The sequence below is a fragment of the Trachypithecus francoisi genome, unplaced genomic scaffold (assembly GCF_009764315.1).
Source record: "Trachypithecus francoisi isolate TF-2019V2 unplaced genomic scaffold, Tfra_2.0 Lachesis_group16, whole genome shotgun sequence".
NCBI lineage: Eukaryota > Metazoa > Chordata > Mammalia > Primates > Cercopithecidae > Trachypithecus > Trachypithecus francoisi.
The window spans coordinates 34,181,597-34,202,409 of record NW_022681461.1 but is presented as its reverse complement, the minus strand read 5'-3'; the positions used below and the strand labels follow the sequence as shown (position 1 = coordinate 34,202,409).

The 20,813-nt window shown below is 38.8% G+C and overlaps 1 protein-coding gene and 1 pseudogene across 8 annotated transcripts in view; one reads left to right on the top strand and one right to left on the bottom strand.

The window, feature by feature from the left end:
- The window catches only part of SPATA6L (spermatogenesis associated 6 like), an 81,530-nt gene that overhangs the window by 41,858 nt on the left and 18,859 nt on the right, over positions 1-20,813 (top strand). For 7 of the 8 annotated variants that reach the window (XM_033237234.1, XM_033237235.1, XM_033237238.1 and 4 more), the window contains 6 exons: positions 1,105-1,229; positions 8,242-8,319; positions 11,876-12,115; positions 14,911-15,013; positions 18,547-18,581; positions 19,334-19,521. In XM_033237234.1, the coding sequence (XP_033093125.1) occupies positions 1,105-1,229; positions 8,242-8,319; positions 11,876-12,115; positions 14,911-15,013; positions 18,547-18,581; positions 19,334-19,521 (769 nt within the window). Of the gene's footprint in view, positions 1-1,104; positions 1,230-8,241; positions 8,320-10,887; positions 11,018-11,875; positions 12,116-14,910; positions 15,014-18,546; positions 18,582-19,333; positions 19,522-20,813 lie in introns of those variants that run through there. The other variant, XM_033237241.1, reaches the window with a different exon arrangement.
- Positions 2,729-3,453, bottom strand: LOC117098539 (annotated as a pseudogene).

Genomic DNA, 20,813 nt, shown 5'->3' with positions numbered 1-20,813 from the left:
ATGATTCAGGTGGTAGCTTTCTGTCCTTCGGCTCAGTAGTTGTTCATCCCATTAGACCCAAGATCTTTTGGTAATGAGTATTTTGTAGTATCCCTTTTATGATACTAAAAATATTTGTAGTTAATATAATCAATTTATACAAGTCACTGTAAAAAATTAACATAATCTGATTGTAATATAAAGTAGAAATGAAAGTGGTGTATGATAAAATGTATATGTTAATATGTAAGTGTCAAGCATAATGAAGCATTTGGATGGGACATGATTTTCAAAATATCAAACAGGTCTGGTTAAAGATCCAAACAAAACAAAATACAATTGTTCCTTGATTTACACAGTACTTGGAAAAATTCAGTGTATTTCCAAATCATGCAAAAAAAAAAAAAAAAAAAGCTTTGTCTTTACATGTAACATAGTTACATAATTATTTTCAGTTACATAGTTAGTTAAGTTCTAGGCTCAGACAATTATAAAATAGTTTTTAGCCTGCAAGAATGTTTGCAGGATATTAGAAAGTCGTTGGGGATGGGGGAGATTGTGTGATGTGCATGAGTGTCTTGAGCACTGCAGGACTCCCTCACATCTCTGGCTCCTGCCCCTGAAATATTTCCACAAATGTCCAAAATGTCCCTGGGGTTGGTACCCCTGTTGAGAACCACAGCTGTAGCTGTCATCTGGGCCCTTGGCATCCATGCATCACAGAACACATTGAACCCCAGTCTAAACTGGAAACTTGTGTGAACAATGCTATGTCCACATTGTTCCTATTCTGTCCGCAGTACCTGGCTTAAGGGTTATTATTAGTAAATATTTGTTGAAGGAAAAATTGGATGGATAGATGGAAAGATAGATTTTCCTATTTGTTCTGTTTTGTAGAACACCTCTTCAGTCTTTTTTTCTCTGTTATGACTTTGGAAGGCTTTAAAAAATTATCAACAAGATAAAAAGTAATAGAAATTAGTCTCCTCTTGAATAACAGGTGCTAGGATCAATATGTCTATTTTTACCTAAGTGCCATCTCTGCCATCATCTGCCTGAACTTTTATTTTGTTAAACCTAGAGGTGTAAATACAGATATTTATACTTTTTCTCCTTTCTTCCTAGTGTGGGATGAGTTGGCCTACTATGAAGAAAACACACGTGATTTTCTTTTCCCAGAGCCCAAACTAACACCTTCGCACCCTAGGAGGTGTAGGGAGGTGCTCATGAAGACGGCTCTAGGTTTTCCAGTAAGTGATTCATGTCCATCTGGGCTTCTATTAGGAGAGAAATTCTTGGGACCTGAATGTTTTATTCCTGACAGGGTTTGATCTTTATTTTGGTTAGTACCCCTGCTGTTCTGTTTAGTGGCTCCGTTTAGATGCCCAACTCAAGGTACCAAATTATACTGATTTTCAGTATTGATCTGAGAGGTGGAAGTTTTATCTAATCAGGCTAAAATCTTTTCCATATTTACATTGTCACATAGTTATAAAAGCCTCCTTTTGTTGCAGATTAACAGAAAGATTTGTTTGTTTAGTCATAGCTATTATGACTAAATAGAGTAGCAATAGCAGTTATGTTATTTTTCATTTATTTTGCACTATCAATTTTTTTTCCCAACAATTCTCAAGTTAGCCAAGGCAGATATGGTCTCCATTTAACAGAGAGGAAACTGACAGAGGCTCACAAATTGATATTACTGAAGGATCTTGAAGGATATAGCAGATATTCCACTGATAATTTAATTCTTTGGGGGGCATTGTCTGAACCCAAATTCAAGGTACGCATTTTGATGTTGTCTTTGACAATTTCTATTCCCACGGCAACCCTGACGATTTTCTTGACTGTTACATCACTTGAATGATCTCCATTTAAAAGGCTACGCCTTTGAGAATTATAAAAAGTATTTTGATACTCAGCTTTTCTCGTATTGCCCCATGAATTACAATTACTATAATTTGTTATCGTTTCCTACTTTGTTGAGAGTACTGTGCAGAATATATTTAATATAACAGTCAGGACCTCTGTTTCTATGACGCTTATCATGACAGAGCTTCTAATACTTCAAACAGCAAACATTCATTAAAGGTTGCCCTAATCAGAATTCCTAATGACTGTAACCCCAAGCCCTTCATTATCTTTGAGAGTTTGATGAATCTCACTGAAACTGTCTTTGTTTCTCCAAGATCTTCATGTATCATTTAAATCCATGGTACATGTGAGAAGCTTGCCTTTAATTATTTTATTTTGAGTTATTGGGATATTGCTCTTCAGAAGCTAAAAGGGATCAAAAACTGATGAGAATCAGGTAGGGGATACTCTATTATTTTAACTTTGGTTTGCCTAGTTCTCTGCTAAATAAAAGGCATCTACAAACACTGAGCTGGTATCCAGCCAAGTATCAAGATAAAAAGAAGCAGATGTTCTTATATTTTCTTGAGTGTTATCTCTGTTCAGCTTTATGGTCATAAATAGGAAAAATAACCTATAGGAGGTTGTATTTATAGTTATTTATACATGCAGTTAGTCATTAGAGAGAGGGTTTTTTAAATATATGGAAACACCTGCATGCATTAGAGGTAGAGTATTCTTACAACTAAGTTAATCAAATTATATTTTAAACAATTTGTGAATAGATAGAGGGACTCAATTTCTCTCAACCATTCTATAAAGCAAAATAAAACCAATTGCCATAGTAGTGGTTTTTGGAGTGTGGGATCTGATCTTATTTGTTACTCAAAAAATTTTATTTTTGACTGGTCTCAGAAGTAGAAGCTCGCAGAGAGGGCCGCCTGCATCTGTTGTCAATATGTTCCTGGCATTTTTCTTTGGTCTCCTTCATTCTTTTGGCCAAAAGTTTAGCATATTCTGCAGCCTCTCTCCTATTTCCCTTAGTAGTCTCTTTCGTCAGAGTAGTATGCCAGAGTTTGTGTTAAAGGACATGTGGAGTAACGAGACACTGAATCTTGGGTGCTTTGGTTCTAGGTTTCTTACCTTCTTTGTTTAAGGGCTTTATTACAATATATTGCATCTTTTTTAGAGTGATTGAAAAGTGCAGATTCTGCTAGGTCTTTTGGGCCCCAGGCGATGAGACACCATAGTGTCGGTCAGTCCAGGAATATCCTTCTCATGATAACCAAGTTGAGAATGGTCAGATTGGTGACCACATTGTGACCCTGAACAGATTTGCACTTTCTTTCTCCAATTCTCCTTGGTCTATAACAGGAATGTCCCTTCTCAGCAGCAGGTGGACATAGCCATGGGTCAAGACACCCTGCTTTATGGGAAAAACTTGTTTGTCATTCCCACCGCTGATCTGGACCACATAACCCTCCCAATCTTCACCCAGAGCATCTCAGTAGTAACTTCTGTGGCCATATGCTTCTCATAAAAAGTATGAAGTTTGCTTTCATCATCCACTGCAATGAATTTCTGGCAGCCAGTGGCTGGAAAGGAAATATTCAGCTTCATTTTTTTTTTCTTTGTTTGTTTTTGTTTTGATGTCTAACCAAGTAACTGTTACGTATTTATTTGTATACAATAAAAGCGTCATGAAAATTCTGTGTTGGAGATCACATCCATGTTGCTTTCACACATAAATAAGTATTATTCTGAATAGGAGAATGTTAGTTACATCCTGATTAATGCAATACATACTTCCTTTGTCAGGTATTTCCTTTGCTTTAATAGACAATTTCAGAAAGACATGTTAAGGGGAGAAAATCACACAATACTAAGGATCTGAGGGCCATAAACATCACATATGTTGAGTTTGCTTTTAGTTTTGTTTCCAGTAGCTCTTAACCAATGTCCCTGGCTGTAATCTACGTGCTAGACACATTGCAAATCTTCAAAAGTGTATAAGATGAAAGAGCAACACACTTAATTGTTATTATTATTTTTTGCGATGGAGTCTTGCGTTGTTGCCCAGGTGGAGTACAGTGGAGTGATCTCAGCTCACTGCAACCTCCGCCTGCCAGGTTCAAGTGATTCTCCTGCCTCAGCTTCCCAAGTAGCTGGGATTACAGGCACTCACCACCATGCCTGACTGATTTTCGTGTTTTTAGTGGAGACGAGGTTTCCCCATGTTGACCAGGCTGGTCTCGAACTCCTGACCTCAGGTGATTCTCCTGCCTCAACCTATGTGAGCCACCATGCACAGCCTTCAGCTTCACCTTGAAGCAGCTGATTGCCCCCGAGATACCACAAAAAAGAACTATCACTTTAATAATAGCTGATGTTTCAGCCTGGCCAACATGGTGAAACCTCGTCTCTACTAAAAATACAAAAATTAGTTGAGCGTGGTGGCGCATGCCTGTAATCCCAGCTACTGAGATGCTGAGGCAGGAGGTAAAGGCAGCAGTGAGCCAAGATCATGCCACTGCACTGCAGCCTGGGCGACAGAGTGAGACTCCATTTAAAAAAAAAAAAAAAATAGCTGATGTTCACTGTGTGCTCACTGTATACCAGGCACTGTGGTGAGCTCACTATCCTCTTCTTTCCCCACTTTAAAGGAGAGGGAAGCTGGTGTAAAGAGTTTCAGAAATGCACTTAGGGTCACTGAACTGGTGAGTAATGGAGCAGGAATTCTCATGCTGGCCTGACTGGCTTCAGAGCCTGTGCTCTTACTCACTGAATGATGCTAATTTTCTCATATTTATTTCAGCCCACTGTCTGATTTCTTTTCATTAATATTGTAGGAAGTAAGAATGAATATGTGAGACAAATTCACTTTATTTTCTCCTAATTTATCAACTTACTAACAATTAGATTTATTTCCTCCACTAGCATGTGGCTGTTCTTTGTATTTCTGTATTCTGCTGTTTTATTTCACTTGATACTTTAACAGTATTTTTTATTTCCTGGTGAGGTCAAGAATTTTTTTTTGTTTGCAATATTATCTAGTCTTATCTATTAGATAATAAATAATATTACTGTCTCATCTATTAGATAATAGATAATAAAAGACAATAATACTGTCTCCCTGTGAGGCAATGAGAAGATTACACAATTTATTATCATGTTAGGTTAAGACTGACTTTGTAAAGTGAGCATAAAAAACATTTAAAAATTATTTTTGTTTATGTTATTATGTTATTTATTATGTTAAATCCTTTCATTGACCTAACCATTATCAACATCATTCCATTGGTAAGGAGACTGGATGATATATAGTCTCTAAATTTCAACTCTAAAGTAAAATGTTATGCTAAAAGCAGTATGGTATGAAAAAGAAAATACATTCTTCTTTATTGTCTGTAAGTCATTGCAAGGAGTGGAGGTCATATAAGGTGAACAAAAATGTGTTACAGAATGTGGGTTCCTTACCAGCGGTGGTCTTCCTTCCTCCTCTCTGTGCAAAGTGGATCAGGAATTTGAAAATCTATTAGGCAGCTGCATGTACAGTGGTTTAGTATGGAATCAGATTGTTTGGGTTCATTCCCAGTTTTGTCATGAATGGCTATGAGACTTTGGGTAAATTACTCTTTGTGCCTTAGTTTATTCATCTGTAAAATGGGACTATAATAGTACATCCCTTACAGGATTATTTTGAGTGTTAGATGAGGTAATATACAGTGTTTAGCATAATACCTGGTATATAGTTAAGTGTACAATAAATCTAAGCTGTTATTATTTATTGTGCTGTCATCTAAGGGTTAATACTGTCTCCCTGTGAGGCAATGAGAAGACTGTACAAGCCTGTGGCATGAGAGATGACTTGTTCAGGCCACGGAGGCTTGGCACACATGTGAGGGTCATATGATTCTACCAGTAGCACTGTGGACACTGAAACTCTCCTTGCCTTCTTCTTCATGTAAGCCATCTGGTTAACAAAAGATGAGGCAGTACTAGTCATATGATTGTACATTCTTTATCAAATGTCCCTCTGCATTGTCTGACTCCGTGTAGCATCTTGGCACCTGTGTTTATAAGCCTAGAAATCTTTTCTTGAGTTGTCTGTCCAAGCTTTGCACTCTTGTGTGCCTACTGTGCATTCTACAGGCAATATAAAAAGGAGTTAAGGATATAGATTGTACCTGTGAGGACTTGTGTAGACAGGATGGGTGCACAGGAATGAATGAATGCACAGGAAACAAGCTGACTAGCTGATTCACAAGGCCCCTGAAGAGATAGCATGAGGAAATGGAAAGAAGGTAGGTTTTGCAGTAGTTCAGCAGAGTTTCTTTTTTCTTTCTTTCTTTTTTTTTTTTTTTTTTTGAGTCTCTCTCTGTCATCAGGCTGGAGTGCAGTGGCGCGATCTCGGCTCACTGCAACCTCCGCCTCCCAGGTTCAAGCGATTCTCCTGCTTCAGCCTCCTGAATAGCTGGGACTACAGGCTCACGCCATCACACCCAGCTAATTTTTGTATTTTTAGTAGAGAACGGGTTTCACCATGTTGGCCAGGATGGTCTCGATCTCTTGACCTCGTGATCTGCCCGCCTTGGCCTCCCAAAGTGCTGGGATTACAGGCGTGAGCCACTGTGCCTGGCCAATTCAGCAGAGTTTCAAATCCTGGCTCTACCCACCTGTGTGACATTGGGCATACTGTTAAACCTCTCCAAGTCTGTTCCCTCCTGTGTAAAATGGGAATACAGTGGTCTACTACACAGGTTGTGTGAGGATTAGATGAGATCATGCCTCTGGAAACCCTTAACAGAACCTGGCACATGTAATAAGCATGCAGTAGGTGTTGGCTTCCTTTCTTTCGAGGGCTTCAGCTGGGGCAGACCCTGTTATGGAAGCACCTTGAGTATAAGTTGTATAAATGAAAATGAAATATTAGAGACTGGAGGGAGAGACTACTATGGGCTTACCTGGAGGAGTTAGAGTGAGATCAGACATTGAGAGATGGGTAAAATTTGGATGGAAAAGAAGAAAAGGAAGGTGCCCTCAGGACAAGAAGTAACTTGGCCAGGTGGTGTTCTCTGGGGGAGAGTAGAGCAGAGAGGTCATGCAGAGGGGCCATTGGTGAGTCAATGGGGTCAGATGGAGACAGTGTAATTTAGTCAGATCCAGGTCCTGTTGCTGTGGTGCCATTTATAAGCCTTGTAAATTTGGGAAAATTGCCTTAATGTCTCTTTAGGCCTCATTTTGTGGGGAAAGTAGTTGTATTTTAAAAATTATTATACAATAAAATTGATGCTTTTTTGGTCTACAGTTCTATGAATTTTAACACATGTATAGATTTGTAAAACCACTACTACGATCGGGATATAGAACAATCCCATCACTCCTAAAATCCCCCTCATGTTACCCCTTTATAGGCACACCCTTCCCCTGACCCTAAGCACTAGTTTTTTCTCCATCACCATAGTTTTGTTTTTTTGAGAATGTTACATAAATGGAATCATACAGTCTGTAACCTTTTGAGACTGGCTTTTCTCACTTAGAAGAATGCTGTTGAGATCCATCCATGTAGTTGTGTGTGTCATTCATTTGTTCCTTGTTATTACTGAGTAGTTTCCATTATGTAAATACACCACGGTTCATCTGTTCACCCATTAAGGATGTTTGGATTGTTTCTAGTTTTTGCCCATTTTTCAGTTTTAACATCTGTAAAACAGGATGATTATAATAATTGTACCTACCCTATAGGATTATAAGAATTAAACAGGATAGGATATATATACACACACATATATATATAACCCAATGTTTTAGACAGTATGGTACTGAGGACAAAAAAGGGAAATATCAAATCAATGAAACAAAATTAATTTGGAATTAGATCTAATGAATATAAATATCTGATATGAGATATAAAGCAAGTTTTTCAAAGCAGGTAGGTAGAGAGGAAGACTCTATACATTATACATACCTCTCTCTAGGTAATTATACATACCTGTCTCATGGAATCGCATCATTCCATGGTGCGGTGTTTTAAATAGAGTAGCTAACATCATGGACACTGGAGCCGGAATGCCTGGGTTCAATTAATAGGCATCATTACTAGATGGACATGTTACTTAAACTGTGTCTTAATTGAGAAGTACTATTGTAAAACCTGCCTCATGGGGTTGTGTTAGGATTGGATGAGTTAATATATATGAATTACTTAGGCCTGGCTCTGATACATAATATATATTACATAAGTATTTAGCTATTCTTATTACATATGTATTTTAGATAATGTGTGTGAATTATGCCAACCACACAGAAGAGCAATTAGGTTCTTGTATGATTTTAAGTTAGAATGAGATGGCTAAAGAACTGTTTCTAGTAATTTTATTTGCTTTTCTTATGCTGTTTTATTTTTAGGGCATTGCTCCTAAAATAGAGTTTTCTACAAGGACAGCCATCAGAGAATGTGTGTTTCTGCATAGAAACAGATTTCTTGTAAGTACACTACAAATCTAATGATAGAAATGACTGGATTTTTTTTTTTTTTCCAAATTTAAAGAATGTTTGCCCAAACTCAGTTTATCAAGTTTACAGGAAACTAAACAAGTAGAAACCTGGAAAGTTTTTACTAGGTTTGAATTTCTATAATTCAAACTGTTTACTCAGCCAGTCATATTAGAGTATGTTTGGCACATATGTTTGGCAGCATGATGTAGCTGGAAGCAGAGTGATTCAGAAGCTAAAATTACAAATTTGATGTAAGTGAGCTAATTAGCTTTTGTTATTGTTGTTCTATGACATTTACTTTTGATCTTATGAACAGCAGTTTCCATCTTTCTTTTTTAAAAGTTTAAAAATTTTAGGCTGGGCATGGTGGCTCATGCCTGTGATCCCAGCACTTTGGGAGGCCGAGGTGGATGGATCACCTGAAGTCAGGAGTTAGAGAACAGCCCAGGCAACGTGGTGAAACCCCATCTCTACCAAAAATACAAAAGTTAGCTGGGCATGGTGGTGTGCGCCTGTAATCCCAGCTACTTGGGAGGCTGAGACATGCAAATCGCCTGAGCCTGGGAGGTCAAGGCTGCAGTGAGCCAGGATGGCTCCACTGTACTTCACCCTGGGTGACAGAGTGAGACTCTGTCTCAAATAAAATAAATAAATAAAAAATAATAAAAATAAAATAAAAATTTAGAAATTTTATTTTTTAATGGATACATAATACCTGTATATATTTATGGGGTACATGAGATATTTTGATATAGGCATACAGTGTGTAATAATCACATCAAGGTAAATGGTGTATCTGACACTTAAAACATTTATCCTTTGAGTTACAAGCAATCCAATTATATTCTTTTAGTTATTTTAAAATTTACAATTAAATTATTATTGACTATAGTCACCCTGTTGTTCTATCAAATACTAGATCTTATTCATTCTTTCTATTTTTTTTTTTTTTGTACCCATTAACCATCTCCACTCCCCCTCAGCCCCCATGACCCTTCCCATCCTCTGGTAACCATCATTCTACTGTCTGTCTCCATGAGTTCAATTGTTTTAATTTTTAGCTCCCACAAATAAGTGAGAATATATGAAGTTTGTCTTTCTGTGCCTGGCTTATTTCACTTGATATAATGACCTTAACTTCCATCCGTGTTGTTGCAAGACAGGATCTCATTATTTTTTGTGGCTGAACAGTATTCCATTGTGTGTATGTAATATAATTTCTTTATCCATTCATATGTTGATGGACACTTAGGTTGATTCCAAATCTTGGCTATTATGAATAGTGCTGCAGTAAACATGGGGCCATCTTTCTTTTGCTGAGGCTGATGCTCAGATTGTATTCATGGTCCATCTTTGGTAAACATGAAGGGTCTTAGGGCATCCATGTGTACTACCTCAATTTTACTCTCTCCTTCAGTCCTAGTGTCCCCCTCACCCAAATTTCTTTCTGTTTTGCTTTTACCTTATTGTATATAATGTTGTTGCCACTTAAAATCTTTTCTAGAACAAGATAGAGAAGGAATAAAGGTAGTTTGTGAAGCTTCTCCAAATACTTTGGGACACGGTAGAGTAAAACCTGTATGTGAAACAAAATGTTTATCCCAGATCTTATGTATGGTCCTAGAAATGACCTTGAAAATGTGGGCTGTGTGTTACAGGATTCTGAATGAGACAGAAGGGCCAATAATCTCTGCAAATCTATCAAACCTCGCAGCATAATAACTCATATAATGGGAGACCAATGATTAATTTTAAGGAAGGCATTATCTGCTTTTTAGTTTCACCTTATTTATCCTCTTTTCTCTCCAATTTATTTGTGATGTGTTCATAGCAATTTTTCAGTGTTTCTTTCTCTTCTATTCTACCATTTTAATTCTGTTTTAACTTCCTAGGTCTTCCTTTCAGTGTTAACTTTTTAAACAAATAGTTTTATTGTTTTTTTCTTGAACTCCTGCCTCAAGAGATCCTCTGCTTCAGGCTCCCAAAGTGTTGGGATTACAGGCGTGAGCCACCGCACTCAGTCTGTTTTTTTTTTTTTTTTTTTTCCTTAAAACAAAAGTATCACTTTATTTTGGAAAATTAGAAAACAAAGATAAATAAGCGAAAAGGACCCAAAATTTAAAAAACTTGTCCTGTTCTTGCCATTTAGAGATCACCATTAATTTTTTTAGTATATTCTGTACACACATACACACTTTAAAAAAGATTGAGATCACACTGCATTGCATATTATTTTGTACCCTTCTTTTTTTTTTAACTTAACTTATCATAAACATTTTCTCATGTCCTCAAGTATTCTTGTGCCAGACAATTTTTCATGGTTTCATAGTATTCCATTGTATGGAAGTACTGTAATCTGTTTGGCCATTCATTTTCTTTTTTTTGAGCACTTAACTGATATATCAGCCAGGGTCCAGTCAGGAAACCACACCAAACTTGTGATTGTAACAGAAGGATTTAATTTAAAAAAATGGCTAAACAGGGGTTGAAAGACTGAAAGGTAAAAGGGGAACACTGAAATGAAGAGTAACTGCAGGAAGCAGCTTCCACCCCTAGGGCTGGGGAAACAAAGGGAAGATGTTGGGTCAGCAAGAACACAGAAGCTTAAAGAAGAGACTGAACAGAAATGGGACCCAGACCTCTGGAGAAGGGCTGCTTTCCTGGATGCTTCTTCAGGAATTCGAAGGTGGGACTCTGATGAGCTGGGACTCAGATCTCTAAGGAGGGGCACTGCTCACTGCTGGTGCCACAGGAGCTTGGAAGAAGGTTCCTCTGGGTCTAGACTCAAATCTGAACAGGGGGCTCTGGCCAGCTGCTGTTGATATGTCTGGAGGGGTGCAGTGGGGCTAGTTCTGGCATAATAGGGGAAAGGCTATAATCTGGAGCCACTTGCAGCTGTTAAGGCGAAGAATTGTTGCTGGAATGATGCTAACAAGAATAGAATACAAAACTGGAAGTAGCCAGTCATTGTATCTCCTCTAGCCTTGCACTTTCTCTAGCACCTTCTAGTGGCAGAACCTACAGAGACCAGCTGGAAAAGCAAAAAGGGGGTTTGTAGAGTCCCTGGAACAGTATTGTATAGCTGAGGTGGATTTGCAACTGAGCACAATTGCTTACTCACTAGTACAGTTGGTTTCTAACTTTTAAATTACCATAAGCATTTTTGTAGCTATACATATAGCTGTAGTTATTTCCTTATAATACATTGCTGGAAGTGAAATTGCTAGACCCCTGTATGTGTCAAATTCTCTATTATCTATCTATTGGAGGTGTCTGACACTTTCTAACTTTCCCGTTGTAAATAAATCTCACTGTTAATTAGTTGAATACATTATACTAGCAAGTTATAAATACTACTGATATTAAACTGAACAGGAAAAAAATTAGAGAAATGTCCTTCCTTAAGTTTATGTTTTATAAATCTGAGGTGTTCTATCTTCGACCTTAATTTTTTAAAGTTCAATTAAATACAGTTATATTCTGATTGAATTTTCTTTTCTTTATTTATTTTTAAAAATATTCTTTTTTTTTTTGTTTATTTCAGGAAGAAAGACATAAGTCACGAAGGCCTTTATCTACATCACATGAACCAATATTTCCCTTAAATACTATAAAGATGAAACTAAAGGAGAATAACCTCAACAGACTGCCCAAAGGCATGCAAACCCGGGCGCCCTCTCCATATTCGACCAGGCATTTCTTCCAGGACCAGCCAGTTCAGTTGAACCTTGGAAATAATTTCAAAATCTCTGGAGGAAGCAAGCCTCCATTTGTTGTTAGACATGTGAGCCTAAAATTATTTTTTAGAGTATTTTGCAATAGTGAGAATATGGATGAGGGTGGAATAAAGGAAGTTTGAGCTATAATAACAAATGAATAGTATTAAATAAAAAGGTACTTCAAATTGAATAATAATTGTGATTAAATTATGTTAATTTCCTAGATCATTGTCAGGAAGCTCTTAGAAAGGTGCCTTATACAGGGGACTTGCTCAGTAAATGTCAGCCATCCCTATTTTTAATTTTTGAAAATTATTAGCAGAGTATAATATCTACACATGATAACTTGCCATTATCTTGAAGAGTCAGTGAACTGACAGAGGTTGAAAACACATAACGAAGGTTGGCATGCACTCTGTATCAATCCAAAACTAAAGCTTCATCAGTTTTAAAGAAAACTACATGAGTTTTCTTAATGAGATTGGTGCTCAGTGGCCATATGTTGAAGAGCCAGAAAAGTTTGTTTGCAGGAAGAAGCAATGTTGTGCGATACTCAAAGCCCTTCATTAAAGTCATCTTAGATTATGTCCTCTGGCAATGGTGGGCAAATTTAATCACACTGGTTCTCTTAGTCTCTTTACAATTTTTTTTTTTTTTTTTTGAGACAGAGTCTTGCACTGTTGCCTAGGCTGGAGTGCAGTGATACAATCTTGGCTTACTGCAACCTCCGCCTTCCATGTTCAAGCGATTCTCCTGCCTCAGCCTGCTGAGTAGGTGGGATTACAGGTGCCCACCACCACACCCAGCTAATTGTTGTGCTTTTAGTAAAGACAGGGTTTTACCATGTTGGTCAGGCTGGTCTCGAACTCCTGACCTCAGGTGATCCACCCACATCAGCCTCCCACAGTGCTGGGATTACAGGCATGAGCCACCACACCCAGCCTACAACTTTTTTGCTACTATGAAAGTAATGGAAAACAGAAAAGTTCAAGAAAAAAATTAATCCATTGGCTCACCAGCATAATAAAATCATTGTTTGATTTAATTTGACTCAATTTCTCTGCATTGTGCTTGCATCCATAGGCTTTATTTTTTCCACAAAGTTGTAATTATACTGTATATACAGATTAGTTTTCCTATATATTCCGATTAACATTACATTTAAAAAATTTCCTGTGTTATTTTGTAGTCTACACAAACACCAGTTCATGTTCTAATTAATGACTTATTCTTTAGAATGTTAACTATTGATAGTATCATTAAGTTGATATTTTGATTTAAAGTCACCAGTGGTGATGTTTGTGTATTAGGCAGAGACTGTGAAGTGTAGTAAGTCTCGAAGTGAAGGTGCTGCTGAGATGACTGTATGTAGAATTGGTTTGTAGAACTGTTTGGCTAGAAACTGCAGAACAGCTATCTACAAAAAATACACAACAACTGTTGTCTTGGTGGCCTGGGTAATGACATCTGGCAAAAATCTAATGACCAATCTTTAAACATGGGGCCATGAAAATATCGAATTGAGTTCATTTATTTCATTTTGTTGAAAATATCTCTGATTTACTTCATTTGATATAAATTATTGTAAAATACAACTTTAGTCCATGCCATTATGAACTAAGTAATCTTAAAATCTTGGTAGATTTCTTAGGGGATTAAAACTTACTTGATACTTATTTTATTTAACAAATTCTTATATAGTTTTTCCTATGCACCAAAGTCTTTTATCAGTGATTTTACATATTTAATTATTTTATTTAGTCAGATTTTCTGATGATATGTGATGCTTCCTTAAGTAGAAGCATTAAAATTTAGAAAACCTGATGTTATAAAGACTGTAAATTCAAGTCAATATATTAAAGTAAAATGAAAAGTAACATTATAACCTGCCTTATTAAAATTTTAAAAAACAGAAATAAAAAAAATTCAGCAACTCGATATTGTAGATATTTGGAAGAGTCCCTAGTTCACATGTTTTAAACTGTTTGCAGATCATGTTACCCAATTTTTCCTTAGGAAAATATGGTCAGTCACCATAGTTAAAATAATATAGTTGCTATTATTATTATTATTTATTATTATTTTTTTGAGATGGAGTTTCACTCTTGTTGCCCAGGCTGGAGTGCAATGTCATGATCTCGGCGCATCGCAACCTCCGTCTCCCGGGTTCAAGTGATTCTCCTGCCTCAGCCTCCCAAGTAGCTGGGTTTACAGGCATGTGCCACCACGCCCAGCTGATTTTTGTATTTTTAGTAGAGACGAGGTTTCTCCATGTTGGTCAGGGTGGTCTCGAACTCCTCACCTCAGGTGATCCTCCCTCCTCGGCCTCCCAACGTGGTAGGATTACAAGTGTGAGCCCCTGCACCCGGCCTAGCTATCATTATTCTTTTTTCAAAAATGTAGACACCCGGACCAGAGAGGAATGTGGAAAGTAGAAATGTCATCTTGTGGGAATCCCTTGCTGTCAGTGAGGACCCCACTTAGGCCACCACTACTCATACTGTTTAAGGAATGTGAAACATTGTCCTATTTTAAGAGATTGTGAAATAAAGCTTCACTTGCCCTCTTTGTGTGCTGTATCCTTACCAGTTGTTGGAATGTAATTTGTGTCTAAATTTAGTTCTTTATGCTAATGTTTAGCCTATCTCCTCATGTTCTAGCCTCAATGAAGGACAGAGAGTTTCTCCTTTTAGGTGTAACATGTAGCAGACTTGGAGACTGTGGTCTAGGTGGTTTTCCAGCCTTCTTTTTCCAACCTGTGTAATCAGTGATTGAGGGGGAGACAGGCATTACCGGTGAAGAGGGGAGGGTACTAGAAGCTATAGTGGATTCTAGTCTTATTTCTTTCCTTTACTTTCAGGTGGACAGTGCAAAGCCCTTTGGTGAGAATATTTCAGAGCATCATTTGAGGAGGTGTAGAAGAAAATCTAAGTTTTCAGACTTTCCGTTTCCAATGAGAAGAGGTACTTGAGTTTCTTGTTACTCCTGTACATTTCCCTATGGCAACAAATGTGTCCTGTGTATAGTCTTTCATTCTAGGAATCACAGGTTATGTTCAGAACTGTGGGCCTAATTCTCAAGTACTCTCCAGCTGTGGAATTTCCAGGGCACTGTTCCCACAAAGCAGAGTCAGCTGAGAAGCTTCTGTCTGAGAGTTCCCCTCATCATTGAAGGGGACCATTCTGAGCAGCGTGCTGAGTGTGCTGTGGTTGCAGTTGTTCCCTGGCTGTTCCCTGGCTGGGCTGGGAAAGCAGAATGCAACTTGTCCTGCTGTGAACCCCTTGCAAAGTCACCATTGATGCCTAACAAATAAGGCTTTCCATTTTTCTGGATGGGAAAAAACAGGAGATTGATGATAATCAGGAGATGTAACATTTACTTTACAAGATTTCATGTCAGTGAGGTAGGAAGCTAACTCTATCTGAAGCAGTTAGATGAAGGCAGGGTGTTCTTAAACCTTTAGATTTCAGGCCCTTTTGCATTCTTAATATTATTGAGGAACCCAAAGAGCTTTTTTTGATGTGGATAGTATCAGTAGTTAGCATGTTAGAAATTAAAGCTGATACATTTTTAAAATATAAGAATAGATTACGGCCAGGTGCAATGACTCACGCCTGTAATCCCAGCACTTTGGGAGGCTGAGGCAGGCAGATTACCTGAGGTTGGGAATTTGAGACTAGCCTGACCAACATGGAGAAACCCCATCTCTACTAAAATTACAAAATTAGCCAGGCATGGTGGTGCATGCCTGTAATCCCAGCTACTTGGGAGGCTGAGGCAAGAGAATCGCTTGAACATGGGAGGCAGAGGTTACAGTGAGCCGAGATTGTGCCATTGCACTCCAGCCTGGACAACAAGAGTGAAACGCCTTCTGAAAAAAAAAAAAAAAAGAATAGTACACATTCCATTAGCCGTCATGATGATGATGATGTCATAACATCATCGTGGCTTTTGGAAAACTCCATTGTGCAGTGGTGAGAGAATGGGAATGAAAGAGGCAAATCATGTCTTAGTATTATTATGAAAACAGTTTGACCTTGTAGATTTCCTGAAAGGTCTTGGGGACCCCTGGGGGAGATCCCTGGACCACACATTGAGAGTCACTGGGTTAAGGAAATCCTTGTAGGCTTTTGACTGAAATCCATGAATCTTGTCGTTAGTGAAGGTGGTGTTGGTGAAGATCAGTCATTCCTGAAGTTAATCAAAATTCTTAGGCTGGAAAGGAATGGTGGTGGTCCATTCTCTTGCCTGCTGATAGTACTGAACTTTCCATCTATTGCCATCCCTGACAGCAGAGTTCTTAATCTTAGGCTTAAAGGTTTACACTTTTAAGGGTCTACTTTTAAGTCTCTTATGGTAACTTAAGCCAGTGTTCTTAGACTGTGGTAGCTGTTTGACAGCAGCTGGCCAAGGACAGAGTACAGGGTTTGAAGCAGAATGTGCTTCATCACCTCTGACATTTAATTTAAGTTCTTTGAATTGAAAGTCACCCATGTAGCTTATAAAGCAGCATTGTCTTCCCTACTGCAGTGAAATCAGGCAACAGCAAATGTCCTTTCCTGGGGCGGACAAGTTGGGTTTAATGCAGGCTCTATTATGATGGGACTCACACATCACATTGGTCTTGGCCTTTGTCTTTTCTTAATCCTGGCAGGTGGAGAACTAAGGTTCCAGAGAGGTTACAATGTGTGTAAAGGTCACACACCAAGTTTTTGGCATACGTACATTTAGAGAAGACATTCAGACCTCTGGGCTCAGATCCTTGGAATCCTTGTAGCTTTCAAGCCAGAACTTTGCTTAGGTCACCTGTCAGCTCATTCATCCAGGCCTAAGGTAGAACACAGCAGTGCTTCTCAAACTTGAATGTGCATTTGAATCACCTGGGGCTCTTGTTAAACTGCAGATTCTGATTCATTAGGGCTAGGGTGGAGCTTAGGATTCTCCTTTTCTAACAGGCTTCCAGGTGATATGAATGCTGCTGGTCCAGGGACTGCACTTTGAGAAGCAAGGGAATGAAGGCGAGCCCCCCTGTGAGAGGAAGGGCTCAAAACCAGTAGGTAGGAGTTTCTGAGGCCACAGGGTTATGAGGCCACAGGTTATGAGGCCACACTGGAAGGAGGTTATGAGAAGGGGGTTATGAGAAGGAGGTTATGAGGCCACAGGGCAGGTTTGTGGCTATAGCTGAAAGGGCATTAGCATTGCTGACTCCCTGCCCAGCTGGGGGTGGGTGCAAAGAGAGCTCCTGGGACAAAGTGGCACATACATACCTATATGCCCAAAGGATATGAAAATGGCCTGGCTTTAAAAATCTCTTTTTATATCTACCAGTGACATGGGGAGGGCGATCAGCAGTCCAGAAAAAGTCCCTTGTCATTGCCTTAGCCCTGGTCACACTGGGGGAAGCCATGGTGACCTTAGCATTGCCTTACAAATACTAATCTTAAAAACATTTTTTTAAGCAACCTGGAAAAATCCAACCTAGTCTTCACTTTCTCCATGTATCTTTATTACCTCATTTCCTAGTCATCCTTGCCATACTTCGGCATTAGGTCTACTTACCTATCATGATCATTTACGGTCATGATAGTGATTTCCATTTTTGCTATGTTCTGTATTTCTCCAAGCTTTTACATATTTGTTGTCTCAATTTAACATTTGTGTCTACCTTGGACAAATATATTCAAGAGCTCCTGCATAAGTAGGATTCCATGAAAACCAAAGAAAATGTCAGAGGAGACAGAGTTTACAAATTTTATATTAGACACATAGTACTTTTTTTTAGGTTCTGGGCACCTACTCAAATACGAGTTTTTCAGGCTGCTTAAGGGTTATTGAAATTACTCATTCACTTTAGATTTGCTTTACCCTTCCCTCTTCCATATGTGCTGTCATTGAAGACAAAACGTCCAGAGGCTCACACCTGTAATCCCAGCACTTTGGGAGGCCGAGGTGGGTCCCTGAGGTCAGGAGTTCAAGACCAGCCTGGCCAACATAGCAAAACCCCATCTCTACTAAAAATACAAAATTTTTAGTAGAGTGGGCATCTGTAATCCCAGTAGTGGTGGGCATCTGTAATCCCAGCTAGTCTGGAGGCTGAGGCAGGAGAATTGCTTAAACCCAGGAGGCGGAAGTTGCAGTGAGCTGAGATGGTGCCATTGCACTCCATCCTTGGCGACAGTGTGAGACTCCATCTCAAAAAAAAAAACAAAACAAAACCCAAAAAACAAACAAAAACCAGAAAACCTCATTGTTAACCTCAAAAAGACAAAAACAAAACAAAACAAAAAAACCCCACGACCCAGAGAATTGAAGTGGCTTTTTAAGTCTGAAGTGGAGACTTAAAAGTGGTAGTATAACTTACAAGGGAGCATTTAAGTTTTTAAATAATTCGTTCATTGTCTAAAATTTTTGTACTGCTGTAGAATAAATATAATGGCAGTTTTAAAGCCAAATGGTAATAATGAGTCATTGAAACACCTGTTCCTCTTTCTTCTAGCTTCTTCTCTTGACAGCCTTGCAGCTAACGTAAAGGTAATTTTAGAAATCGAATTTGTAAAATGATTTACTTCCAGCTATCTTATGTCAATTATTGTGCTTTTTCCAATCAGTGGTGGATATTTCTAGTTAGTCTGCTTAGGTGGAATTGCTGTAGTTTAGTGTTTGTATGAAGATGTGCCCAGACTCCGTGTTATACTTTGCTTTGGGGTTAGTTGGTTTGTGCCCCTCATATAAGTAGGATGAATCACCAAGGAGGGTGTATGTAGACCTAATACCTACTTTATTGGTAGTGATTTTTATTGCTTTTTCTCCAAGCAAATAATTTTATACATAGAGGTGGTAAATCATTTGTTCTTGAAGTTTGATTGGTTTGTCAAAGTGAAGGCTCAAACTTCTGTGTGAGAACATGAGAATAGATTTATACAGAGAAAATGGAATATACTGTGCTTCTTATGCCATAGCGCTTAAATATTTTGTTAAAGTTATATTTTGCCCAGACCAATAATCCCTGGTCCTCAGAAATCAAAGTTTACAGCATGAGTTTATTTTGGTTTGTTAATATATCCCAAACATACAGACTTTTGGTTATTTTTATCAGTCTTAACTCCTGAGCATTTTGTCACTGGTCTTCTCTTCTCCAGATCCTCTTCTATTTGCAGGAGATTCCTGGCACAAATATTCTGTCATCTTAGCCCTAGTTGTCTTCCTTGTTCAACCCCACCCCCAGCTCTAAATTAAGCAAACAGAAGCAAAATTACAATTAAATAATACGCATTGCCACTCAGGTTATCAGAGAGCCAGATGAACGGATTGTTTTAAGGAGTGACTCATCATCACGTTTAGATTCAAGTCAGTTTGGAAAGTCCTCATCCAGTAAACAAGGGGATGCCGATTTCCACCGGAAAGCTTCATTTGCCACCTCCCAGCATTCCAGCTCTCCCGGACCCTTGGATCAGCCCCTTCTCAGAGAAAGGTCAGTGGCAAGCACCCATCTGTTTGCCTGAAGAGTGCATTGTGGCCTGGCAGGGGTAAATCTGGGTCATTTCATCAGCTTCCTTTCTTAGGAATATTCAGCTGGTGACACCTTGATATGAAAAAATGATTATTTCTTTTAAAATCTACCCAAAAGTCAGAGGCATATCTCAGAATATTTGCTGTGAATGGGATAGACAACTAACTTTGACATAGGTACTATTTATCTACCCATTTTTATTTGTCATACATTTAAAAACTAAACCTTTTTATTTTACCAGTATAGAAATGTTCACTACAGAAAGTTTGAAAATTACAGAAAAAAAAGTGGAAAAAAATTACCCATAGTCCTACCATCTAAAGACAAATGTTAACATATGGGCGTATATTCTTTTTCTAGACATGATTTCTTTGTTTACATTATTTTCACAAATAATAAAATTATATTTGCATATGTCTGGAGAGCAGGCCAGAGAGTAAGAACAGAAACCTTTATTTGCCAAATGGCACTCTCTAGTAGGGTAAGTAACCATTGGTTTGCTTGGGTCTGCCTGATTTTAGCCCTGAAAGTCCTGCATTCTGGGAAACCCTTGAGTCTTAGGCAAACCAGGACAGTTGGTTACTTTACCTTCAGGGAAGTGGCACTGACAATAATATTTATAAGATTCTTGTTTTGGATGAAGGATATGCCAATCTGCTTTTCTCTGCATTATTAGTGATGAGAATAAGAAGCAAACTGTGCATACCAGAATAACACAGTTGCTCACAAGGGACTCAGAGTATTTATATCCCAGAACCACAGTGGCCCTGAAATTTTTACAGGAATTATGTTAACTTTGAGGTAGACTAAGAAAATGGCGGGGGCGGAGCAAGATGGCCGAATAGGAACAGCTCCAGTCTCCAACTCCCAGCGCGAGTGACACAGAAGACCGGTGATTTCTGCATTTTCAACTGAGGTACTGGGGTCATCTCTCTAGGGAGTGCCGGACAATCGGTGCTGGTCAGCTGCTGCAGCCTGACCAGCGTGAGCTGAAGCAGGGCGAGGCATCGCCTCACCTGGAAGCGCAAGGGGGAAGGAAATCCGTTTTCCTAGCCAGGGGAACTGAGACACATAACACCTGGAAAATCGCGTAACTCCCACCCCAATACTGCGCTTTAAGGAAACAGGCACACCAGGAGAATATATCCCACACCTGGCCGGGAGGGTCCCACGCCCACGGAGCCTCCCTCACTGCTAACACAGCAGTCTGCCTCGATCTATCCGCAAGGTAGCAGCGAGGCTGGGGGAGGGGC